This window comes from Perca fluviatilis, chromosome 1 (assembly GCF_010015445.1).
Source record: "Perca fluviatilis chromosome 1, GENO_Pfluv_1.0, whole genome shotgun sequence".
Taxonomy (NCBI): Eukaryota; Metazoa; Chordata; class Actinopteri; order Perciformes; family Percidae; genus Perca; species Perca fluviatilis.
The window spans coordinates 31,097,726-31,125,679 of NC_053112.1; the positions used below are offsets into that span (position 1 = coordinate 31,097,726).

A 27,954-nucleotide genomic window follows, 5' to 3' on the forward strand; every position below is an offset into this window, starting at 1 on the left:
GCACTTCCTGATTAGCGGGCCAATCGCTGGCTTGATCGCAGCTTCCCTGCAGTGACGTAGCAGCGGTGGTACTTCCTTGTTTGTTTTCTGAGCTAAACCCGAAACCAGACGCCCCATTTCAGAATGCATATGTCCAGGTAAAAACACAATATTTTATTTTTGGATGAACCAGCCATATTACAACACTGTTTTACTTAGACATCGGTTAAATAGTGGATTTCTGTGTTTTTAGCCATAGACTGATAGTTAGCGTTGCTGAGGCTTGCTAGGGTTAAATAGCTAACTATTAACTATAAAGGCTTGTGCGGGTCATCAAGCCGTCTGTTTTGGTTTAGTTTAGTTTAGTTTAACCAGCTAATGTCAGTGGAGATATTTAGCTGCGCCTGCACACTATGTCAAAGATGTCTACACAACGCAGGCCACTCCTCTTCACCTTTTCCCCAGCATCAAGCTAACGTAACCTTAAATACACGATGATATAGCGGGACCATTTACCATTTAAGTTCACACTTAAAAACAGTTAGCTAACGGGATTTACATTAAGTTAATACTGTCTCCTAGGAACTGAAAACCAAGTTAGGGGTGTTATAGCAAGCTATGTGAGCTAACTTGTACACTGACACAGCGATGGTGAGATAGTTCTGGCTATGCGAGACTGTGAGCTATAATATAGTTATTCATGTATAATGCAGTTTTTACTAACTGGGGTCTTACAGTTCATTTTCAATATTTAATACAGTCTACAATACAATACAGCCAACAGTTTTTGCTGAAACTGTAGAGGAACTTTGATTGTTGATTCAACTTTATGGTCATTTTAGAAGCTGCAGATTGTTGTGCTGTAGAGTTGTATTGCATTATACTACTGCTACGACTAATGATTGCCTTCATTTGCTATATGCTTTACAAACATTTAAAAAAAAAAATCCCACTAGATTGTTATTATTTTATAAAATAATAACAATCTAGTGGGATTTTTTTTAATCAAATAGCAAGAAAAGGCCTAATAAAATACCAAATACTGAGAGGTGTTTCAAATATCTAGTCCTCCCATTGTTGATATATAACAGTTTTAACATCTTAACTAGGGCTAACACTAGCAATTTATTTTGATTGTTAATTAACCTGCCCGTTATTTACTCCATTCACGAAAAAGTGAAAAATGCCCATCATAATTTCCCACAGTTCAAGTTAACATCTTTAAAGTGATTGTGTTGTCTCAAACTTAGAGATATTCAATTTACTTTTATAGAGGACTCCTCTATAATATTCACATTTGAGAAGTCAGAACCAGTTAATGTTTTGTTATTTTGCTTAAGAAATGATTTACAACTAATGCATTATCAAAATATTTGTTGATTCATTTTCTGTCAGTTGACTTATTAAGGAATCAACTAATTGTTGCGACTTTAATTATAACTTTATTATAGGATTTATCGAAGGGAATGATATTTCTGTTCACAGAAATCTTATTTACAGTGGAAACTATTCAGACAGGGGTCAGATGGACATAAAAGTGATTAAATTGGGGTCAGAGGTCTGAAATGTAGCCGTGGTTGTCCTTGATATGAATTTATTTGGTAATCCTGAGCCTCTAATGAATTTGATTAGGTGACAGATTATTGTGTTCAGTACCATTCTGCTTTCACCTCTCCTTGTCTTTCTGCCTCCTGATATGTCATTTTTATTTTTCTTATTTTCTATTCCTATTTGTTTATTACCCTTGGCTAACTCAGTCAGTAACATGCATGTATTGTATGTGGATTTACAGTAAAGCGGGACTGCTTGGAGCTGCTTAAGCCAGGATTACACTGACAGGGTTTATTTAAACACACTGCCCTGTTCTCCGGTCACACTGCTTACATCATTCTTACACACAGCCAAATCCACCTCTAGACCCATACTTTATTCTTCATAAACACCAGTGGTTCACACATGGAGCACAGTGATCAGCATGAGTTCCTAATGAAGAAATATGTCATAATTACCCTGTTTTCTGTTTCTTCCAGGGTTGGAATTTACATAAAGAGGAGAAAGCGGGGCTGCTCTCAAGCCTGAACATTTTTTGTCTTCCTCCATCTGGCTGTCTCTCACTCTGCCTCTTCTGATTGGTGCTCATCCCCACGCCCCTTGCCAACATGCTGTGTTGGGGGAATGCAAAGGATGGGCAGTTGGGTATTGCTATGGAGAGGGACCCTGTGTTTGAGCCAAGGAACTGTCATGTGTTCAGTGGCAGGGGACTGAAAGAGATAGCCTGTGGAGGGCAACACTCAATGTTCCTGCTGCATGATGGTAGCGTGTACACATGTGGTTCTAACAGCTGTGGACAACTGGGCCACAACAAACCAGGGACTTCCCCAGGTAAGCGTTCAGTGTGAACAGCAGATTCACTGACCTTGGATTAATCATTACAAGTTGTAGGCTTTTGCACCAAAAATGCTGCACTGTTTTCAGTAGGTGCGAGTGGAAAGTTACAACAGGTGTGAGAATGTGGGTGGACATGAAATGGTGTGTTTATGAGGGCTGTTTGTATTGGTAGGCAATGTTGACCTCTCAGGCAGTCAACCACTTCAGTCCAGATTAAATATCCCGACAACTATTGGATGGATTGCAATTAAATTCTGTACAGACATTCATGGTCCCTAGAGGAAGAATTCTACTAACATTCCCATCAGCCTCCGCTGTACTGTAGTGCTACTTACTTAGTGAAGGTTAGCATGCTAACATGGCAAACTAAGATATTGAAAATGGCAAACGTTATACCTGCTTAACATCAGCATAGTAGCATTGTCATTGTGAGCATGTTAGCATGCTGGAGTTAGCATTTAGCTCAAAGTAACACTGTGCTTAGGTTCAGCCTCATAGAGCTGCTAGCATGGCTGTAAACTCTTATAGTCTTGTTTCTGTATAGCAAACATTGGTGTTAGAAATGACAGATTTGGGCTTTATTTCGAAACCTTATTTATTGAAATCTCAAATACGTAAATTATTAGAAGATATGAATATGAACATTCAAATAAAAGACATTACATAGTAGTTGCCACTGGACGTTCTATTGTAGAGTTACACCCTCATGTGAGAATAGCTGATGCCGTGGTTCCAACATTATGATTTTCCAGGTAACCCTATCTTTGTGTAAAACTAGTAAGTAAAGCTGCTAGAGATCACACAATCTGGATGACTCTTACTAAGCATATGAAAACGGGGTAATTCCATAAGCTTCACAAATGATGTACTTCATGTAGTTGTATTATACATAAAAAGTGCTTAAATGCAAAGCAAACTGTGGAGAGTATCAGTATAAATGCACAAGTGCCTCAATTTCTGAGTGGGTTCTATTGGGAACATCAAATGAAACGACTAGTCACAAAACCATTTCTAGGAGATTTGAAACGGTCATGGCTTGGAAGGGATTGCAGACAGTGGCGGGTCAGTGTTGGTATCATGTGGGTGGAAGTTTTTGTTACTTTGTATAGCCATGTGGGTGGAAGTTTTTGTAACTTCGTATAGCCATGTGGGTGAAGCTGTAACAACAATGAATAAATTCAGGAATCACTGAACCTCTAGCAAATAAATAGACATATTCAATAGAAGGTTCCTGCATACCTAAAAAACCTCTGTGACAAATGTGTAGGATAGATATCTCACAGGTTGTAAAGCACTTCTATTCACTTAACACTTGATAATGTTTTAGGTCTTCATCAGGCACGTTTTGTTACTTAAATATATTATTTGAATAAGCCTATACCATGTAGATTGCTAATTAAATGTTTTTAAATCATATTGTAGTATACGCACTAATGAAACCACAGTATCAGATTATTGCCTATTTGTAATTTTTCTAAGCAGCTGCAGCATTTTTAACCCAGTAAACCCTCTATGATAAACCATTTATATAGCAGAAACCACACAGGAAACCAGTGCACCAACAGCACGGTGACAGTTTCTGATTAGCTGCACCATACAATATGTCCTCCTCACATGTGCTCGCTTCCTACTGCATCCCTCTAATGTGTGTGACATGGATTATTGCAGAGACAAACCCACTTTTACAGCGCACATTAAAAGCATAGACGACTTAGATTTTTTTCTTTGCATGGATAGTATCATACACACGTCTCTAGCCTTTGAATCTCAGGTCATATTATGTTACAAAAACAGTCTGTTTTCAGCCTGGGAACTTTAGAAGTTTGAGAGGTCCAAAAGATGAGATAAAATGCCCACGCTAAATGCTTCACATGGGTTGGGTCCATGAGGGCATAATGAATGCTCTCGGTTTCAAAACATCCTAAAACCAACAGATACTTGAATTCCTTCATTCCCTCTGCCATTAGGCTCTTAAATGCTGCTGATGGCTGCAATCTGTAACATTCACAGCTTGTAATCCTGGGGAAGCATAATGCTTCAATTTATGTATTTATTACTTCACTTAAATTGGATTATGGTTGAATATTTATTTTTATTTAGCTAATTTTCGGCAACCTGTGTGTTCATGCCTTGGTTACTCATTTGTTGACCTGCTGCTATTGACATGTTGATTGATTGAATGAGTGCCATAGTGTTTATTCTTGTCTGTTTTTATGTGACTGGTTGACTGCAAAATTGAATTGCCCTTTTGGCATCAATAAAGTTGTTTGAATTGAAATGTATGACAATCATAGACCAGGCTAGTACGTAACAAATGAGATGGTAGCGTGACAAAAAAAAAAATCAGTGCATTTACATCCTCTCTCTACATACTCTTCATATGTTGATCTGTTTTGTTGTTGTCATGAAACTGCTGACGTCTGACACTCTTCCTCCTCTCCACAGAGCTTGTAGGAGCTCTGGATACTCAGACGATAACAATGATGTCAAGTGGTCGGGCCCATTCAATGGCGGTGAATGAACAGGGTCAAGTGTTTGCGTGGGGAGCTGGTGAAGGGGGCCAGCTTGGTTTGGGGACTGCAGAGGCGGCTGTTCGAATACCAAGGTGATTTAGTAGCACACCATAGAGGAATTAAAGCTTTTAGCCTGACAGGAGAAAAAACACTTCAAGAAAATGACTTTGAAATGATTGGAGGTTTGGAGATATATATATATATATATATATAAAAAAAAGGTAATGGATATAAGCATTACGACTGGGTTCAATTTGTAGGGACCCATACATCCAAAATAACAATGCCATGAAGTATTCTGTTCACATGAAATTAGAATGTGAAAAATAACCATGATTTAGAAATTTATTAAAAACTTTTTTTTAATTTTTTTTTTTTTAGATAATTTTATAGGCTTTTCCGCCTTTAATTTTTGACAGGACAGCTAGGTGAGAAAGGGGAGGGGGGGGGGGAAGACATGCAGGAAATCGTCACAGGTCGAATTTGAACCCTGGACCTCTGTGTCGAGGTTTATGCCTTGACGCATATGCACCTGCTCTACCACTGAACCAACCTGTCCACTATTTAACTGTTAAGATGCAATGAATTGCCTGCTGTAGGATAGTGAAACATTTATGACTCTAAAGTAGTTTCTTACAGCTGGCCTTACAGTTAGCTTGTATATTATGAATTAGAAATGTTCACAAAAAAAAAAAAGTAAACTGACAAAGTTAGGTCCCTTACCCGTGGACAATCTCCGAACTTTAACCATCACTATGGTAGCATTTAATGACATCTCCTGACAACTGAAAAAAGAGGGTGTTTTTTTCTGTAATTTGTAATTTTGAACATTGAGTAGCCTTGGGCATGGTTTGATTAAAACATTTCTTTTTTCCTAGTTGGTTAAAAGGCTGTGTGACCACCGGATCTCTCAAGTAATGTGTGGGAATCAGCACTGCGTTGCACTTTCTAGAGGTGTGAAAGACACTATCTCCTCATAGTACACCAGCACCGTTTATGTCTGTACTCTTGTATCCATCTACTGTTTGTCCAAACTCCATCCATATCCAGTTTAAACTTTGCATCAGAATGCATCTCAATTTCATCTTGACTGACAAATTGTGTTGTATTTTGGTTTCCTACACGTATGCTTTTGATTTCTTTCTCTGGGATACTTTGACCATTGCTTGGAACTGAGGTGGGACTAGGAATTGTCAATCACAAAGGCTGAGAGCAATAGGCTGACACACCTGTCAGTCAAGAAAACATGCCCCCCCCAAAAAAAACACTGTACAAGCTGTAATTTATAAATAATCACATCAGTTTTAGATAGTCCCACATTACCAAACAAACAACATGGCATCATGACTTTGCGCAATCATACACGCCACTTTCCTAAAGCCAAATGGCGTTTTATCTGTACGCATTTTGAGCTATCCACGTGTATGTCTACACTGTATACAGCGGATGTAAACATACACACCACGTGGGGTTTAAAAAAACGGCGAAAATTCACACGTAATGTATGTCAATGGCGGCCAAACGGCGTTGATAAACACGCTAAAAAGAGATTATGCGTCTTGATAACACGCCAAAATGGCATACGAATTGGCGTGTCGTGCATATGCCACTTTATGAGATAGATCAGTCTGAAACAAATGTTGTATACAGTTACTTATTTTTGCTTCTCAGATGGCCAGCTGTTCACGTGGGGCCAGAACACCAGCGGTCAGCTCGGGCTGGGGAAAGGAGAGCCCGGCAGGCTGCTCCCTTATCCCCTGAAGTCTCTGGCTGGTATTCCCTTTGCACAGATAACCACCGGGGGAGACCACAGCTTTGCTCTCTCCTTGTCTGGAGCTGTATTTGGTTGGGGCAAGAACCGAGCTGGACAACTGGGTCTCAATGATAAGCAAGGTATTAATCAGTAGCCATACACTGCTATTTAAAAGATATAAATAATGTATTATTATGTAGTTTTAACATTTGCACTTAAAGAATTGTTTTGACACTGGATAGAGGAGTGTATATGTTTCATAGAAGCACTAAGTGTTTATATATGGGAAATATACAAACAAAAGTTCAAAAAAATGCCTATTATTATATTATTATTATAAAGTCACAGATTTATGGCCACTACAATACAACATTCAAATGCAGAACTCAGTAATGTTCCTATAAGTCGTACCACTCTTTTGTTATTACATCAAACAGTGTACAACAGTGTGACCCTGCTTGCTTGTTTATGTTCCCTTCCTCAGATCGTGCTGTTCCGTGCCACATAAAATTTTTGAGATCTCAAAAAGTTGTTCACATCAGCTGTGGAGAGGAACATACAGCAGCCCTCACAAAGGTACAAATATAGACAACCCCCACCAGTGCTTTGTTTCAGTTCAAATATCCACATATTATAAGCACATTATAGCATATTTGGTGGCATGCTGCCTCCGTTAGCATGCCACCAAATGTTACATAGTCCAGTTTGGTCAGTTGCTGCTTGGTCAGATGTCGCATAATTGGTAGATCGGTTAGAGTATTCTTTCTATGCACTTTGACACAACCTTTACGTGTTGTGCTTTACAAAACAGTATTTTACTTTGACCAACTATGCCAAGAATTTCTGTATCAAACAACAAAAATAATTCTGTGTTGTGTCTCTGGCAGGATGGCGGCTTGTTTACATTTGGTGAAGGCTCGTCGGGTCAGCTGGGTCATGGCTCCACCAATAACGAACTTTTACCCAGACGAGTGGTGGAGCTCATGGGCTCTGAGGTGTCCCAGATCACCTGTGGCAGGTACGGTTAAACCTTCACAGAACTTTTGTTCACCATTTAATTTGGTTCACGTGTACAATCTGATGTAACTCAATGCATGTCTGTCTTTGAGAAGCTTAAAGTGTGTCAGAGAGTTGTTGATTGAACACCTTTCTGACACAGTATCAACAAAAACTAAAGATCACAAATTAGTTCCAGGGTCATTGGATTGCCTTAAGGTAGACTGTAACTAACGAACTCCATGTTTTAGAGGCTGGTTATGTCCCCCTGCATCCTAAATCTTGCTTTTTCCCTTTGGTCAGGCACCACACGTTGGCCTTTGTGCCTTCCTCTGGTGTGGTATATGCGTTTGGTTGCAACAGCCATGGCCAGCTGGGCATAGGAATACGGGGGGATGCTAGGAGCCCATTACCTGTCAAGGCCAGGACTGGAAATGTCCATTGTACAGGTAAGCAGACTTTGCACTCACTTTACAGGACATAGAGTGTGCCACGAGTGTGGCTTGAATTTTGGGTTTTTTAAATGCCTGGCTACTATGTATACTTTCCCTATTTTATAAGAAGTAAAAGCAATATAATGTCAAAAATACAAGAATGAAAAGGTTTTTGTTGCAGGTTTTTTTTTTTTGTTCTCATAAAGGTAGCAAAAGTTATGCATTTTAAAACAAAAACTTATTAGTGTGGATGTAGTAATGTAGTGTAATATTTTTTAGGCTGGAAGATGACTATGAAAACTGTTTCACACACATAAGATTTTGATCATCTCTTGAAGCATCCACAGTAAATGATCCTTTATCCTTCATAACTATGTATCAGAAGTATACTCAAGGTCATGCTCAATTGTAAAGAAATGATTTAATACAAATGCATTTGAAAATGATTTACTGTACAATAAAAAAATACTTTAATCTACTATGCGTTTACTTGTAATGGAAGGTGTTATACAATTAAAATTGACATCTGAATAACTGTTTTAAAATGTTGGCCAGCTAACGTGCGGTTTCTCTTCCCTTTCTTTATTATGATCAAAACAATATACAGTGACCAAAATCATCAGTGGAGGAGACCATAGCTTCTTATTGTACTCTAATGACCAGGTATGCAATTTAATTAAGTTTATAGTAAAGTGTGTTGCATAAATTATGACATCAGTTTTATTTGTGACCAATAATTTATTTATTGTTTGTATAGGGAAGGGGAAGCATCATTACAGTCATTAAAGTGGCATAAGGCAAAGTGAGCTAGTTTCCTCAAACCCCAAATAACCTCGGTTTGTTGTTTTCCATTTTATTCAGTTTCAGTGTTTCACCACAGGGTGGCATTAATGTCTAAGCTCTTACCAGTTCTTATAAAAAGGAGCTATACTGTATGTGGAGACATTATCTGCTACAAATATCTAGCAAATTACCAGGAATGTGCACTGATAAAGACATATTTAGCCTTTGCAGCAAAATATTTAGACTTCAGGCGTGGCCTATTTATTTTATCTTCATGAAGGAAACGGACACAACCGAAGACTGAAACCCAAATGTTTGGGCTGTGTTCTTGTCTCTGTTTGTCTTCCTCTCTGCAGAGTTACGTCCCCCCAGAAGACTTCAGAGTGATTAATGTCAGCAAATCAATCTCCCCAATCAATTATGAAAGATTAAATTCATGGCGGTTAAAGCTGATGTACAGCACAGATTCCAGTGTCACAAAGTAAGTCAAATAATAAAGGTGTTATCTGAAATGTATTAGATTGTACTGTGTATTCTCATGTAGATGTTTAGTATTAATAATGGTCTTACTTATAAGACTTGATTTTGTTTCATCAGTTATATTTTAATGGTCTCTGTACTTGTTGGCCAAATATTTTTCACAGTGAGGCTCTGTTATATGTTTTTATGCACAGAGACATCATAATTCAACTCTCCTCTACGGCTTGTTGGAACGGCAGCTTTTTGGATGAAAGGTACATAAACACCATGTTTACATAAGTTACTCAACATTTTCATCTCATTAAACCATTTCGCAATGCAGTGGTGAAAAGAAAACTAAGTACATTTACTCAAGTCCTGTACTTAAGTTAAATTTTAAGGGACTTGAACTTAACGAGTATTTCCATTTTATGCTTCTTTATACTTCTTCTCCACTACATTTCAGTGGCATATATTGCACTTTTTACTCCACTACATGTATTTTAAAGCATTAGTTACCAGTTGCTTTTTGCCCATTTACCACAATCACATATACTTTACAGTACAGTTAACCATTTGGCAAACCACGCGGTTATGTTTAAGAAATTTAAATGGCTGTTTTCCACTGCTCCAGACATTCATTTGTTTATGTACATGACTGGGACCAGGTGATACTTTAAGCCAAGGTTTCAAGAGTCTGTTAATTGATTTTTATACCACGAGGCGAGGGAATGAATGGAAACCAATGGCTGTAAAAATACATCAATAAAACTGTATTCAAACATGGTCAGCAAAATATTAAGTATACATACACTGTAGGTAAGGACCTAAAACTTGTTTGTTATTTCAGGTGCTGTTATTTTCATTGCATTTGTGTTATATTTTGGCCCCAAAACTGCTCATCTGGTATTTTAAGCTCACAGAATTCTCAAAATAAAGTGGGTCAGTGCTCACACTCAGTGTATTATCTGCATCAGTGTTTTTTGTTTGGCAAACAGTCTCCACAAAATCATATATGATGTAATTGTGCTATGACTAAATGAAACCTGAGCTATAAGAATGTGAAGGCTAACACTGTAAATAATGGTGGTCCTTCATGCTGAGGGGTTTTGTTGGCTTTGTACAGGCATGTTTATCAGTTCATACTCACTATCCTTGGCTCTCCCAGGCCAAACAGGAGATGCTTAGGGATTGACTTAAATACCTTTAGGCTGGGTGTTCACCTAACCGTTGGTGTTTAATCCAAAGTAACGATCGAGGCTTTACCTCAAAGTCCCTGAATGTGAGCTCTGACCTATTTTTATCCTGTTAGTGATCACTGAGACATCATAGACAGGCAACGCATAAGTGTGTGTTTGTTTGCTTTCTCAGTGATGATACCCACTTCAAAACCAACCCAAAGGTCCCAGGCATTGATCTCGACTCTGTCAGAAAACTGTTTGAGACGCTAAGCAAACCGGCTTTCTCTGGACTTCTGGAGCAGGTAAACATGTATTTAAAAATGGTATGTGTACAAGGTAACAGCAATTTTGTCTCTTTTGCTCTTCTGAGCCAAAACTTGACTTGACTTGTTTGATTACTCAAACTAGCTACCTGTTTGGGTTAGGAGGAACTGTGAGATTGTCACACAGTATTGGATTTCTAGCTTGTGGTTCTAAGAAAACATCCATATGTGAATATTGAGCTTGTTTTGAAAGAACATCAAGTTCTGCAGTAGATTCATGGCACAAACTGCAGGAGTGAGTCATGACCTCTAACATTAGCTCAGTAATGGTAGGTTTGGGGTTCATGCACCTCTTCCCAATTTGAAATATAATCTGTGTGGAGACTGAGGCCACTTACCAAACCACTAAAAGCCTCTCCCGAAATTTAGTGACTGATTTTTTTGATCCAAGCTTTCAAACATATCAAAATAAAGTACATTTCAAATACTTTTTGCCGTATAACAGTAAATATTGTTCCTTATATCTGTGTAATTAAAAGTAGAAATATACACAATCCGTTATACATGTCTTCCCTCTTGTTGTGTCCAACTCTCCTTTAAGGCCACTAAGAGTTTTGAGAGTATGATGATCCCCCAGCTGCCGCGCTCCCCTCCTGATGTCGAGGCCATGAGGATTTACCTCATCTTGTCTGAGTACCCGGCCCTGATGGACTCTAAGAACTACATACGCCTCACTATCCCCCTGGCAATGGCCATCCTCCGGCTAGACACCAACCCCGGCAAAGTATTGGGTATCATACTTGCATGCACACACAACAATTTAATTTTTTTTTAACTAGTACAGTGCCCGTTGAAATGTGCCTGTTTGGAACGGGCCGATTGCTTGGCCTGTGGTATTGCTGCTTGTAGAATTCTTCAAAACCAAATTGTACCCCAAAATTACTTACAGAAGGACCCCAAACCACTTCATATGCAACTCCACTGTATAGCTTACTACTGACTTACTGATTTACCTGACAGAGAACGTTGCAGATTCAGAATGTAATCACAAACTATCACAATGAAAACGTGGAGTAATCAGACATTAGCGTCATGGACTCATGGCAGTGCGCTACCCCCCCCAGCCCGTTATGAGAGCTAATCAGCACATATCTGCGTTCATCACCCACCAGAACCGGACTGTGTGTGTGTATGTGTGTGTGTGTGTGTGTGTGTGTGTGGGTGTGTGTGGGCATTATTGTCGTGCGTGTCGTATGATTGTTAACAAATTTAGCATTTCAGCAGAGGCGTTAATTTCCATACTGGTTTAGCAGCTTGACGGTTAACGGTGAAGTAGGGGATTTGATTCGTGGGGGTATTTTGGCGACAGTAATGTTATTAGTGTTGTAAGTTAGCAGTAGACTTAATTAACCCGACCCAGGGTGAGTCTGATGAAAACTGATGTCTGTCCGGTTCAGCTCGGAGATGTTCTTGCATTGCACAGCGCTGTGAAGGAATAATATCCAAGATTACGTTATGTTCTACATCTGTTTAGAAGTGGTGAATGTAGGCTACAGCTCACAGCAACTTAATACTATAAAAGTGTCTGCCTTTTGTTTGATATTTAGTGTTGGCAAATGGGTTTTTATTGAGTTTCCTCTTAGTGAAATCATACACTGAAAAGCGTAGCGCCTTTTTTTCGCCAACCTTATAATAGTCGCAATGTTCCTTTCAGCTATCCACTCCTGCTCCAGGAGAAGCAGTTTGGTATATCTAACAATCATGTAGCTAATGTTGGAAGCAGAATATTAATATTTTGGGAAAATGAAGCTCAGTTGGTAGCTGGTCAAGAGCCTTCAGTTTGAGAAGAATCAAAAACAAAGAAAGGGTTTTCCACACAGCAAAAAAATAAAAATAAATCAGCTTTAGACCAACTTGAAAATTGGTATTTTTTAAACATTGCAAAGTTTTTTGGTGTGTGGCAAATGTCTTTTTAATTGTTGAGATATTTCGGAGTTCAAAATATCAAATAATGATTTATAGGCAGGCACAGTGACTGTCACATTCCATAAAGGCATTCTTGGTGTTCATGAACAGTGACATTAGTAATTATGCGAAGAATGAAAGAAGAGAGCCAGAGAGAGAAGTTGCAAACCCTGCTTACTTTCTCACCTCTGCACACCTACCTGGCCAATCGCTGCGTGAAGTGGCCGTAATTGTTGGATTGTCCACAGACCCTCTAATTTCGATGTCGGAAAGGTGTGGTGGGGAGGGTGTTTCAGATGCCGTTTGAACATCCGACGAAAACTTGGTCAATCAGCATACTGATACCTGCAAATACAGTATACAGTATAATCAGAATGTGAACCCTGCTTATTCACATATATTGCCCATGTACAGGGTTCATACATAAATATACTAGAACACAAACATATATACAGCTAAAAACGTTAGAGAAACACAGACAGATCAATGGAGAAACTTGTTCGAGCGAGGTATTTGCTCTGTAATTTCATTTGATTTCTTTTCCTCTGTCCCTGCAGATAACTGGTGGTATTTATTGGACAACAGCGTGTTCACCAGAATGGTCGACATGTACAAGAGCATCGTTGTGTTCATGCTAACGGGAGGCAAGGCGCTGCTCGTACCGGTGTTCTACGAGAACTATTTAGTCGCCACACTGAGGCTGCTGGAGAAACTCCACCAGGTATCCACACAGCTCACCTGCTGCTGCTGTAAACAAGCCATCAATTCTGCATGACAATGTGTGTTTCCTGTTGTCTTGGTAGCTGCTGAGATCATCTGTTGACTTTTGTGTTGAGACAGGTGTTTGTTCCATTTGTCCAGGTAAATTTAAGGGCCAACCATGTGGAGTACAACCATTTTTATATCCCTGATATCACCAGCCTGGTGGACATCCAGGAAGACTACCTCAAATGGTTTCTGAGTAAAGCTGACATTGTGAGTTCTGACAATGTTTCACTTCCTTGTTTTTTTTACACACACTTAAAACAACTCCAGAGAGAGAGAGAGAGAGAGAGAGAAGAGAGAGAGAGAGAGAGAGAGAGAGAGAGAGACACACACACACACACACACACACACACTTCTCAGTGTCTGCGGAGACAGTGAGGAATTTGATCCAGAACTGCTTTTTGAGCATGTCGCCGTTTGTTAGGTCTTGCTGTCCAATTAGCATCTTAAGTTCACAGACTAGCACCTATAACCACTTGGACACTGGAGGGATTTTTTTTAATTTTTTTTATCTTATTAAAATATATATATGTGTGTGTTGCTGCTCTTGACCTTTTTTCTCTTTCAAGTCTACTCAAATGACTTAGCTTTCTCTCATTGTATTTTCTAGAAAGCGGGATCAATCCCCCGTTCACAGGTACTTGATTTTTACTTGAACATCTAAAATGACATATTAGATTTATTTTTGTTATTAGTGTAGTAAGTATATATTTCCCCGGTTTCCTTGCAGAGTGACCTTCCCGCAGTGAACCTATGTGCCTACCCGTTCATACTGAATGCTCGAGCCAAGACAACCATGCTGCAAACAGACGCTGAACTGCAAATGCAGGTACCTGCTGTTAATGTGATCTTGTATCATACAGTTTGAACACTTGACGATTTATTTGATTGTTCTCAGTTTCTTTATTATCTATTTGAAATTGACTCTCTTTTCTTGCTTTTCCCACCTCAACCTGTGACCGTTACCAAGATGGCAGTAAGCGGTGCAAACTTACACAACGTCTTTATGCTGCTCACGCTGGAACCCCACCTTGCTAGGAACCCTTACTTGGTGCTCCATGTGCGCAGGGACCATTTAGTAAGTGACACACTACGTGAGCTCACCATGTACTCTGATGTGGATCTCAAGAAACCGCTCAAGGTGAGAGCTACACCATAGGTTTTGAAGATCACTGCAGTTCTGTAATTTGGATAAAAGTAAAATCTTTCTTTTTCTGTACTTTAAGTGATCTGCTCTTATTCTCCTCCTCCCTCCATCCAGGTGATCTTTGATGGAGAGGAGGCCGTGGATGCAGGTGGAGTGACTAAAGAGTTCTTCCTGCTGCTGTTAAAGGAGCTGATGGATCCTGTATATGGGATGTTCACTTATTACAAAGAGTCCAACCTGCTGTGGTTCTCAGACAAAGTAAGTCAACATTGTACCCACATGCTAATGATGTAAAAAAACTCATTTCTCAAACGCGCTCATTGCATGTTTAAAAAAAAAAAAAAAAAAAAAAAGAGTAACTGCAAACATATTAGCTTTGTGAAGCCTTTTCATAACACGTAATAAAATGAAAAACAAACTACTGTAGCAAGGGGGGGGGGGGGATAATCAGCCATCTTTTAGTACACATATAAAGCACAAAAGTAAGGAAATTTGTGTTTGGTGGATTATTTCTCTGTGGTAACAATGCTTTTTGGCAATAAATCTTATACCGTCTGAGTTAGTTCCTTTGTTTGGTCCCTTTCAAATGGTGCCCCATTTGTAAGTAATATGTTTTGTGGGATGAGCAGCAGCGCCTCTTCCTCATTCTGGTCACCACTGCTGTTGGAACACGATGTGGGATGGCATCCCATTCTTCAACCAGCATTTGTCGCAAGTCAGCCAACGTGGTTGTGTTGGTCACTCTGGCACGAACAGCATGCCCAAGCTGATCCCACAAGTGTTCAATGGGGTTGAGGTCAGGACTGCTGGTTGAAGAATGGGATGCCATCCCACAGCAGTGTGTGACCAGGCTGGTGACCAGCATGAGGAAGAGGTGTCAGGCTGTTGTGGCTGTGAATGGTTCTTCCACACGCTACTGAGGCTGTGAAATGAATAAATTGTTCAATTGCCAATATGTCTTGTTTCTTCAAACTTCAATCATCCAATCCACCAAACGAGTCAATGGCAGAATAAGCTGTTTGGCATTGGCAGAGAAGATTTGGCAAATTTTTCATGGGCGCAACCCACATACTCAGCGCTGCTGCTCATCCCACAAATGCATGTTACTTACAAATGGGGCACCATTTGAAAGGGAACTAAACAGGCTTTCCAACGGTATATGATTTATTGCCAAAAAGCATTGTTACCACAGAGAAATAATCTACCAAACACAAATGTCCTTACTTTTTGTGCTAAGTTTATTAAAATCATTGTGTGTTTCCAGTGTTTTGTTGAGCAGAACTGGTTTCACCTGATCGGGATCATCTGCGGTCTGGCCATCTACAACTCCACAGTGGTGGACCTCCACTTCCCACTCGTTCTCTACAAGAAGCTGCTCAATGTGCCATCAAAGCTGGAGGACTTCAAGGAGCTCTCCCCCACCGAGGCCAGGTAACCTGTCCTCTGAGCTGGAAAGGAGAGGGGATGCAGTGCAGGACATGTTGACTTTTTCTTAGACATTGCAACTGCTGCAAACAATTTATCTTGCTTGTGTCCGCAATTTGATGCAGGCCGAATGGTCTAACACTGGGAACTTGTTTATTGTCCATTGTTTGGACTTGGTTATTAGTTTTGTTTATTTTAAATAGGGTGTGTCGGGGGGGGAATTCAAAAAGCAAAATTCTTGCTATCTGCTACTGCACAAGTGTACCTAAATAGCAAAAAATTAGAAAGCAACCTTCACAAACACACACACACATACATAGTGTGCCACTTGCTTACATAACCAGTGTTTGTTTTTTTAGGAGATGTGAAATTGACTGCTACTGAAAAATACTTCACTGAATTTGGAGCAGGAAGGATCAGTGTTTCCTTTGTGCCAGATTTTGTCCAGTTGACTATTGTTACAAGCTACAAGAGGCGCTGCATAGACTGTAGTGTTGCTTTTAGAGACAATACCGCCTTAAAGGACAGGATCTCGTTTTTCCCCCACTATGCTATGCTTTTATTTGGACTTAAAATAAAAGTCTTAAAATCTTAAGTCAGCACGCATGGTACATCCCACTGACAGGAAAGAGATAAGACATTGTTTAAATAATTGAGTCAACTGTTTGAGAATAAATTACTTTTGTATTGTCTTTTCAGTATTTTAAAATACTGCAAAATGACCTGTAGCTGGGCTTAAATTGTAAGGCTATGGTATCAGATCCTCTTTTACTAATTATCATTTCCTTTGCCAGCTACACTTCCTCTTTCCATGTTTCCTGTGTTTTGGTGGTAAATATCCAGCATGTTGTTTTCAGGAAAACTAACACAACCTGATGACATTTTTCTGTGGTATTATTAGCTAATAGGTCACCACTTTATATTCTTTTATCAATTTAATTTTTTATTTCACATAAATAAAATTATTTAATAACACATAAAAAATAAATTAAAAACATTAAAATTATATTAGTTAATTTTAGCGCACCTTTGTGCATTAGTGTAAGTGGCTTGGGTATTCTCTACTTTCACACAACTGCATTTTTCTAAAAGCTCCTCATGTGGATAAGCTTTAACATTTTTCAATTATATTCAGGTTGACTTTGATTGGCCATTCTAACACCTGGATATTTTTTGTAACCATTCATTGTAGATTTTGTATTTTGGATCATTGTTTGTTGAAACAAAATCCATCTGGTCTTTGCACAGTTTTTCCAGAATTCTTATTGCTCATCCACTTCCCATCAATTTTAACCATCTCCTTGCTGAAAAAGCAAACATGATTACCATTTACATGGATGGTTAGGTGATAGCTTTGTTCACAAGTTGATTTTAAAATTTTTTTATACCACACACCTTCTTCCACATGTTTGGTGTGTTCCAGGTGGCTTTGCAATTTACAACATTTTATGGATATCTTAAAAATTTCTTATAAATTGTATACTTTAACTGTAATCTTATTTCTTGCTATCCCATTGTATACAACCTAGTTGATACTCCCATTTCAATATTATCCTTACATCTCCTTGATTTTAAACTTAAATCTTTCCTGCTTCCACAACAGTATCTCATGTGTGTTTTTGCTTGATTCTTTACCTCTGAACTATCACAGCAGGTCATTTATAAGAATTATTACAAACTGATTCTATTTATCACATTAATTAGGTCAACATTGGATCAAGAGATCCTCACTACTTCTGAGAGTTGAAGTAAGGGCTGAATATTTTACCCTTCAGTTTTTATTTGTTAAAAAGTTTGAAATAGCCAATGATTGTCCACTTCATGATTGTGTCACTTGTTGTTGATTCTTCACAAAAATTACAGTTTTATATCTTTATGTTTGGCCTGAAATGTGGCAAAAGGTCGCGGGTCGAATACTTTCTAAGGACTGTAAATGTGAAACCGGGACAGATTTAAATCTGCAAAAAACAGATGTATGATCCCTCAGTGTTGAGGATATTTCTGTCAGGTCCATTAAGTCAAGAACACACATGACAATAAAAATGATTTAGGACATTTTTATTGAATAATTGCATTTCAGCTAATAAATTCTGAATGAAATTTTTGGCGGTATGGCTCTGTTCAGGGAGTCCTCTGACCTTTCATGAGCACCATGAAATAGCAGAGAGTCAGAGGACAGCAGCAGCATTAGGGAACGCTAACACAATTTAGGACTGTGTGAGCTGAACTATTCCCCCACATGAACAGAGCAGCAACGATGACATAGAAGCAAATGCCACGCTATACACCACAAGGAGGAGCAGGGGAGGTGGTGGGCGGCAGAGAAGCGAGCAGCAAGCAGGTAGGAGCAAACTGAATCTGCTTTAAATAGGGCGCCCTGTTTGAGTGTAGCTATTAAGCAGCGAGGGGTGTCGACCAGCTGATGCGCTACTCCAGATCAGCTGATGCAGCTCAGCTGGAGCAGATCAGCTGATGAGACCGTGTTGTTGGCCAATAGCGTTAGCAGCGTCTTGACTACCTGGCCTGCCAGAACTGACGCTGACGCTCAATTTCTGAAATGAAAATGATTACATCCACCAACAAAGTCCTCAGCTATGCATGATGGCGATATGCATGAAGGAGCTATTTTTCATATGAAATGTACTAATTAGTGTCTAACCTCATGGCGTGGTGAACGTTTTGATGATGGTGATTCTGGCCTTCACCTTTTCATTTGTTTTATAACGTCACACTAATAAGATTATTAGCTTGTGTTTTTCCGCCACTGACACAATCATGTGTTAATAGCGTTGCTTCTTCCAGACATCCACTCTGTTTATTCTTCTGCAGGAGTCTACAACAACTTCTGGATTATGAAGGAGGTGATGTGGAGGAGACGTTTCTTCTCAACTTTGCTGTAAGTGTAACTGTTCACCTGGATAAGGTTTTTCTTATTGTTAACAAATCCCACAAGAAAGACCAAAACAAACTCTTAAAAGGGGCCGTACTTGGAATACTGAAAGAAAAACAAAAACAGCGGGCTGGGATTGCCTGCACATTGCTCTCACAGACCGTTCCTCAATACGTAAAATACCTACATTTTGTCACGGCCACATGCACCAACATGCATGTGCGGCTGGACCGGCTATCGAGAATTAAATAAAATAATAATTTTCTCCTCAGGACGCCATTACTCCACTTTATCTTTACATAGCAAACATTTGTCTGCTGCTATATTATGTTATCCAGCAAAGACCCTTTAATACTTCCCGACTTCCCTACCCGGTCTGTGGCTGTCAGATCCAAGCCCTTTGGGTTCTACTGAACACGTAAATCTTTTTAAAAAAAAGGTCACAAATTAAGAGTATCATTTTTTTTTTTAAAGTACATTTGTTGGGGACTATTTCCAGTTGCGGATTAATACTAAGATAGTGCAAGGGTGAGTGTTTACATCAGCAGCATAACGTGTGTGGTAGTGGTGGGCGATACCATGAAATACATAGGCCAGAATCACCAATATTAATATGATCCTTGTAATTATTAAAAGCAGATAAAGTACCATTATGTTTTATGAGTTTAATGCATCACTAATAGGCTTCTGGAAACAAATTAATTATTGTGATTTGTCTTTTACCATGATTTGTTAATTACTTAATCATGTGCATGTTACAAAACAAGACATTCTTTAATAGTACATAACGAAAAATGTGCACGGTGTGAATTCTTTGAGCTAACGAGGTGATTGCGGTGTGCATGTACACAACAGCAGCATAGAAGCAAAAGTACTGAGAAGAGTGTTCATGTTCCCAGAATGTTCAAGTTTCTCGTTGGTATTGATCCTATTAATGCTTATATATCAATACTTAAAATAAGACATAGTATGGGTAGTATCCATACTTTCGGTATTGATCCATCCACCCCTAGTATGTGGGCTCTACAGTGTCCATGTTCATCGCAATGAAGGAACCTGTCAGCCAGTGCAGCAGTGTGGCTCATTGACTGAGTTTGGACAACAGTGGAGGTCTATGGTACAGAGAAATAAGATACAGTATATCGACAGACAGACACACAGACATGCCTATAGCAATTATTTTAATTGCTAACATTAGCTAAGGATTTAAGGGGTATGACTGTTGATGGTTTTGTCAATTTTATGTTCATTTAATAATAATAATAAAAAAATTAAAAAAAAACTTGGTGTTGTTATGGGATTTTTTGACGATAACAAAAAATATGTATTTTCTACACTTTACTCCTGCAGGGTAAAAAAAAACTACAAAACTCTAATCAAAGACTATTTGTTGTGTCCACATCTCAGATCACCAGAGAGAACTACGGGATGACAGAAGTCAAGGAGCTCATTCCAGGAGGAGAGAGCATCAGTGTGGACAAAAACAACAGGTGAGGCAGCTCGACACGTCAAATATATATGCTGAGAGTTTAAGGATACTATTTCAGCAGATTCAGTCTTTTTAAGAATAAATTCATCAGCTCTTCCGTCACTTGATGTCCCATTTTGAATGACCTTGTTCCATGAATATTTTAATGCTCTACAGTCTGTTCTTTCTGAAAGACAAACAGATGACTCTGTGGTTTTTAAATATATTGTTTTTCCAGTACTGGGATTATCATATCGCTCACACAGCTGGCAGCTTGTGGCCCATTGTTCCGACTGAAGGTCATGTTCTGGGTTGATAACAAAGATTTCAGTATTTTAAGCGTTATTTAGTGTGTTTTTCTCAACCGTTGCCGCCCTGTTTCTTCAACTCGTCCTTGTGCCAGTGGCATTGATTACAGTGTTATGTGGAGGAGTCCGCAGAGGGTTGTGGGGCGGGCGGTGTCAACATGTCTGGCTGCTGGTGCAGAACAGATGGCCTGAGCTGCAGTGACCCAAGTTGTTCCTGCAAAATCCCCTCAACACTCTGATATAACACTGTAATAACAGAATTGATAGAGGCATTTGTTGTTGCTGTGGTGTAAAACATCCACACCACAAGCACCGAAGGAGACATGTTGATTTAGACTGAAGGTTAGTTCATCACAGTGTGTGTTTGCAGGGCTTCATGAGGATGTGATCCGTTTTGTGGGACACTGTTATTTTTAAAGATGTGGTAGCACTTGTACATGTGCTGGTTTGTTATACAAAGCTAAAGAGCAGGTTTTCTCAGTAAAACAATATTTTTAGGAGCATCTTGCGTCTTTATTTTCATGCTTTTCCCGTTTTAACGTAATGTTGGAGTGGCATGTTAGCCTAGAAATCTAGACGCACCCTAACGGCAGCAAATGTAATTTGCAGCCAGGGGTCTGGCTTGTCAGGCTAATGGTATGTCATAAAACAGCAAATCATCATTTTGGACAGTTTAATTTTGTGAGCGGTAGTAGCAAAGTATGTGAATTTAAAATGAATTAACACCTCCTGGGTCATGCTAGAGTTATTACTATGAAGTTTGTTTTCCAGAAAGTGGTAGGCCTAGTTAAGTTAAGAAGTTACCTCTTGATCCCCCATGGGAAAATACTGAATTATGAAGATGGCCCTTCAGCACTTTGCATCATAAGAATAGAGTGCTTTAAAAAGGCTTTTACACAGAACGTCTCATTCATTCTATCAGATTACGGTAATTTAAACTTTTAACTTTTGAAGAGAGGAATGTTTGTGATTGGTTTTAACAGTGATTGCATGTACAGTATGTGCCTGCTTGTGACAGGCTGTATGTCTTTTCTCTGCACTTACTTCTTATGCTCTACTCAGATCTCTTGCCAAAGTGATCCTGATCTTAGTGAGATTTCCTGATTATATTAAGGTCATACTAATAAGATATTTTAGTATAAAATGTTTTAAAAAGTTTTCCTTAAAATTTGTCAAATACAGGTCTATAAAAAGGTGTGCACACCCACAATTGATGATGAATACCTGGTCAACATTTCATAACTTATGCTGCAGTAATTTCATGATCTCTTTGAAGCAACACATTTGACAATGATTAAGCTGTGTTTGGGGGGGCTTACACAGACAGTGTACAAACAAACAAAACAAGTAAAAGGTGGATTTTGCTGAGATGGCACGCACACACACACACACACACACACACACACACACACACACACACACACACACACACACACACACACACACACACACACACACACACAGGAGGAGGAAGCTAGTGTTTACAGTCCCACCTTATAAACTGATTTGTGAGGATGCAGCTAAAACACATTAATGAATCTGAATGTTTATTTAACCTGTGTGTGTGTTTCAGGAAGGAGTTTGTGGAGGCCTACCTGCGCTACGTGTTCTCAGACTCGGTGAGCGAGCAGTACTCGGCCTTCTCCTCTGGCTTCCTGAAGGTGTGCGGGGGGGATATCCTGTCGCTGTTCCAGCCCTCTGAGCTGATGGCCATGGTGGTCGGCAACAACAACTACAACTGGGAGGAGATGGAAAAGGTTAGTGTGTGGTTTCAAAATCTGTATGTGTAATATTTGTAGCAACAATGAGTCCAACAGTTCTGGTTTACTGTCTTGCAGCAGAAATGGCAAACCATTTCCTGTTCTTGGTCAGTGAACACACGTAAAATTCATAGTAGGAAATGGAACGACTGTAAGTAAGTGACGCAAGTGTTTGCAAACTGATAGAAGGGGATGTGATGATGATCACGTTTCATTGGACAGAGCTGGAAATCTGACTTTTACATCAAGTTCTGACAAGTGAGTCACGGTGCTCACAGTGCAAGTGACAAAGAAGGGAGGGAGTATATAACACTTACACAGTGGCGAGCAGTAACACATGATTCATGACATCATGCTAACTTTCACACACTTTGACTGGGAAGATTTGTCTTGAGTCACTGTCAAACTCCCTGAGATTAACGAGACTAACAACCCTAAACTAACTGACGAGTCCAATATTGACCTGTTGGTGGCAGTACACTGTAGCTTTAAAACCATAGGATCGCCAAAGGCAGCAGGAATCATCCTCAGGGAACCATGCACGTCTGTACAAAAATATGAAGAGAATAATCACAATACAAATGAGATTAGGATAATCTAAGACTGATAGAATTACAGCAATAATTACAATATAAGAAGGTAATACAAAAACGGATACAAAGCAGGTTAAAAATCATGAACAATGTACATTTACAAATTAATAAATAAAATCCTAAAATAGATATCACTAATTGCAATATATTTTTTATTTTATTATTTTATTTTACGGGGAAGGTGCTCTTTGATAACCTGATGCTCCAGATGGTTTGTTACACAGAACCATCTGAGAAGTCGTCATTTTGAAACTGACAAGGGCGGGCACTTTCAAAAAATACCTGGCAGGTGATTGGATGAACCATCCGCTGATATTGTTTTGTACTTACAGTCGGGGCCGTCACAAACACCTAAGCCACGCCCATAGTTGCTTTTAACGGGACGCTTGGTTGGATCGGTGTGTTGGTACAGTTTATATGAATAATACTGGCAATTTGTAGCCTGACGTGGTCATACTCAGATTCTAGTCAGAATATGAACTTCCCGACCTCGAATTTTGTGGGCGGGGCTAAGTTCGGCTGGCATCCAGGCTAGGCAATTTGCTTATTTTATAGCTTGGCATCTGAACAAAGACGGGATTTCTTGGCATTTGGTTTCACATATTTGACTGGTGTTATCAACTCTCGTGTCCAGACGTCCCTGTTGAGCAGCTTACAAACAAAACATCAGTGCGAAAACCTAAGAGGGACTGTTTCTGTGTCTTTATTTATGCAAGATAAATAAAGGGAGAAATTTGCTTAAAATGTATATACATTTCTTGCAGTAGGTGGGGGTGCATACACGTCGCTGAGGAATTTGTTTTACTGATGTCGTGTAGAAGTTACTGCAGGAGAGAAAATATTTTCGTAATGATAACACGAGAAAAGCTTTTCACCACCACATCCTTTCTCTTTGCAGAATGCTGTTTACAAAGGGGAATACACAGCCACTCATCCAACAGTCAGATTGTTCTGGGAGGTTTTCCACGAGTTCCCTCTGGAGAAGAAAAAGCAGTTCTTATGTAAGCATTTATTTGCCTCATTGCTCAATGTGCAAGGCAGTTAAATCCTCACACTCTCGCATTCAAACATCTTATACTGTTATTATGTGCAGTAATTGTTCCTGCATGAAGAGAGCGATCTTGCAGGGGATGGAGGTTCGATCCCCGGTTCCTTCTGTCCACATGTCAAAGTGTCCAAAGGGGCAAGAAACTAAACCCCCAAATTACAAGATCATACCAACACCTTGCATGGTAGCTTGCTGCAATGGGTTTGTGAGTGTGTGTAAATGAGAGGCAAATTGTAATGCTTTGGATAAAAGTGCCATATAAATGCAGCTATTTACCATTTACGCAGGCAAATGTGGAGGGTAGGAACATGTTTAGCCTTCTCTAGTAATTGATTCTAACGCTGTCCTCGTGCGTGCAGTGTTCCTGACCGGCAGCGACCGTATCCCCATCCACGGCATGGAGAGCCTGCGTATCATCATCCAGTCCACCACAGCGGAGGAGCACTACCTGCCGGTGGCCCACACCTGCTACAACCTGCTGGACATGCCCCGCTACCAGACCAAAGAGATCCTGTGTCGTCGTCTCACGCGGGCTGTGGAGCAGTACGAGGGCTTCAGCCTGGTCTGAGGAGGTTTTGATGCACTTTAACAGCAATACGACCCCCATGTCGGTTTCAAAAGAGTGTAATGGGGGACTTTGGGACACAGGAAGGTCACTCTCTTTATATGTTCTCGCAAGATTGTTAAACATCTTGAATCTGAAAGGTCTATCTATGTAAAATGTAGAGTATTATTGTTTTTATTTCTTTGGAAAAAGTTTCTCAACCTTTTTAGGACAATTTGGGAGCTACTTTAAATGCTGGTGTATGGATATATATTTGAAATATATCACAGTTCTGAAATAAAAATTATCTTTACTTAAATTCACCTGGGAATCACAACCTGGATCCTAAAACTTTTATGACCAAAAATCAAAGGCCAGAAGAGGTTGAGAAACTGTCTTTGGATGTTTGTGTAGTTTTTTTTTTTTTTTGCACAGCTGTGTGTTTTATATTCAACTCCTTAAACTCTATTTTTTACCGTTAAAGACTTATGTTATTACCTAGAGACAATAAATCTGCTTTTTGTTACTTGATTCATTAAATAGAGTGGTTATTTTTTGACAAAATATAAAATGTGGATATGTATGTAAATAGCACTTTGAATATAATCTTTACCCTTGACATTGGGAGGAGTGTTTGTCCTGCTGATCCATGTGGACACCAGCATGTCCTCTGCCTGAAATTAAAGAAAGACAACAGGACAGTATTCAGCAGGCAGAAAGATGCAGGATGAAACATGGTGAATATGATTTGCAATTAGGGCTGGGTATCAAACTTGTATCGAGTATCGAAAAAGTGTCTTTCAATACCAAATTTCTATGCCTAAGGAGTAACTCTCAGCATCAGTGAGCCAATAAGCATGCAGCATGCTTCTACCAAGATCTAATAATGCTGGTAATTGGCTGTATACAGTGTAGAGGCATGCAGGAAAAACTAACGCACAGAGATGAACATAAGGCTCACATTTGTGAATTGTGGTATAGCTAGTCTTGACTACAGTGTCCGTCACATAGGTGTAAAGGAGCTCAAAAGGATTTTATAAAATTGCAAAAAGTATTGTTCAGGAACCGGTATCGTTCAGGAACTGGTATCGAAGTCACGGTATCGAAGTCACGGTATCGGTATCGAACATGTTTTAACATACCCAATCCTATTTGCAATCCCTCGTATATTTTGAGCTGTGGATCAGAGATGATCTGACTTTGTCTTGAACCTGCATTCAACAGTGTTGCCTTCTACAGCAAAACCTAGCTACATGAAAAGCTGACTTTGAAAGTTGATTTTAGTTGTTGTCTGATCTGTGCATGTTGTTGGGTGAAAGCAAAATCCAGATTGTCATTAAAAAGTTTGACATTTTGGGAAATACGCTCATTAGCTTTCTGGCAGAGAGTATGAGAATGACAATGTCGGTAAATTGTTAGCGTTAGCTTACCTTAGCACAAAGACTGGAGAGCGTGTGAAACAGCTAACCTGGCTCTGCCCAACGGTAACAAATCCCTCCTACTGGAAACACTAAACACCGCTAACTGAAACACGCTAGCGCGTCTGTTTAGTCCACACAAAAACCAGAGTGTCAAAACAATGATTCGCCTTGCTTCTGCATAAAACATGGAGTTAGCTAGCTATGTACCCGACTATTTCTTGTCTTGGACCGGTGTTTTGCCGGGTTATGCGACTGATTAGGAAAGACATTTCAGCTTGGCCAGTGCAAACGTGCGTTATTAATTTAATATACTTTATTTATGCCTTATTTAGCTGTTAGATTACATCGTGCCACCATAGTATAGCTAGACCTTTTTCATGACAGACATGATGTTGACATGTCATAGTGGGAAAAGCACAGGTGTATTCAAAACCATTATGGCTGCGTTCCACTTAGGAGAGGCCCTGGTATTGTGCATGCTGACTCACTGACATAGCTAGCTAGCTAGCTTACCGGGACACTTGATGGAATTGAGCCATCGTTAAGGTTATCAATTTCAGCTGTGCTTTTCCTACTATGACAAGTCAAAATGTCCATTAAGATTTAAGATGGAGTCACAACAAATGTTGATGTGCAAAGAATCCGATGGGTCACGGAATACATCGTAACACCCGTAACAACCCTAACTTTCTGTCTGGACTAGTCTCCGCTAGTTGCTTGGCAACAGCATAGCTGTCGTTTTTACCATTGGTTTTTACTATTTGGTTCCTGCCATAGATTGTAAGAATAAGGTTGTTGTACGGGTTAGAATCAATAGGCTAGCCTGCTCTCTATATATGCTCTCAACCAGAAGCGAATAAACGTATTTCCGAAAATGTCCTTTATACTAAATTATGTAATCATTAAAATTTACAATAAGAAGTTTGTGGCAGATAATGAAATTGTGACATTTGTAGGACGACACAAGTGTGGGTCTGTGGGCAGAATGACCTGCTTTGGATATAATCAATTGATATTTACTGTATAGGCCTATCATATAATTTGTTCCAAAACTTGCCCTGATGCTATATAGCCTATTTATTCCTACAGTCAAACCTCTTAATCCAAACTGGTGTTTAATTAGGTCGTGCATTGGCGTGAAGTGTGTGAAATGGTCTTGCATATATACATATATTTTTTATATATTTCGTACATGACGGTGGTGTCAGAGAGACTTAAGACAGTAAATGACTTGATGCGTCCTGACAGGTCACATACCGACACATCCGTACCGTATAGCAATAACAACCTGAAACAGCCCAGCGGTGTAGTGGTGATATATCTGGGTTATTCTTCTAAAGGTCTTAAACACTGCACTCTTCTGAGATGTTTTTCTTAGGACAGTTTATCTTGCTTTGCTCTATCCTGCATGTCACTCACATGTTCTACACGTACAGTCAGTATTTGTCTAATTAAAAGCTAATTTCTCCTGCAGAGTAGTCCTATGCAAAGGTTTGTGCAGCCCTTGACTTTTTGTTACAAAAAAAATGGGATTTGTTTTTTTGTTGTTGCACATTTGTCAAATCTACACAAGGCTCTCTGTTCCAACTTTTAAAATAAAACAATAGTGTTTCAAGATTGCATTATTGGACTGATGTATGTTTAACATTAGCTTAGTAGCTCATTAGATTTACTTACTTTGTTTTGTCTTAAATATTTTTTTCCCTGATCAAATTCAACATCATGATTTTGTCCTGTTTGCTGCTTCTAAATATTGTCCATGCATAAACACTATAGAGCCTTAAATAATTTCTTAAATAGCTTTTTTATTAAGCCTGTCCAATGTGAGGGTTTCCTGCTTTTTCTGTCTTACCGGATATGATTGTAAACTG

General features: G+C 39.3%; 1 protein-coding gene across 1 annotated transcript; it reads left to right on the forward strand.

Annotated features, from left to right (window-relative positions):
* The first annotated feature begins 41 nt into the window (after positions 1 to 41).
* herc3 (HECT and RLD domain containing E3 ubiquitin protein ligase 3) lies at positions 42 to 27,703 on the forward strand. Its single transcript, XM_039803230.1, has 25 exons — positions 42 to 137; positions 2,010 to 2,361; positions 4,813 to 4,972; positions 5,758 to 5,834; positions 6,552 to 6,773; positions 7,118 to 7,209; positions 7,521 to 7,651; positions 7,933 to 8,078; positions 8,671 to 8,726; positions 9,203 to 9,327; positions 9,521 to 9,580; positions 10,677 to 10,788; positions 11,351 to 11,540; positions 13,272 to 13,435; positions 13,576 to 13,689; positions 14,090 to 14,116; positions 14,210 to 14,308; positions 14,450 to 14,620; positions 14,741 to 14,884; positions 15,891 to 16,057; positions 18,881 to 18,947; positions 20,349 to 20,431; positions 22,291 to 22,474; positions 23,969 to 24,071; positions 24,478 to 27,703. The coding sequence occupies exons 2-25, from the start codon at positions 2,139 to 2,141 to the stop codon at positions 24,684 to 24,686; spliced, it is 3,126 nt and encodes a 1,041-aa protein (XP_039659164.1). The 5' UTR covers positions 42 to 137; positions 2,010 to 2,138; the 3' UTR covers positions 24,687 to 27,703.
* The last annotated feature ends 251 nt before the right edge of the window (positions 27,704 to 27,954 follow it).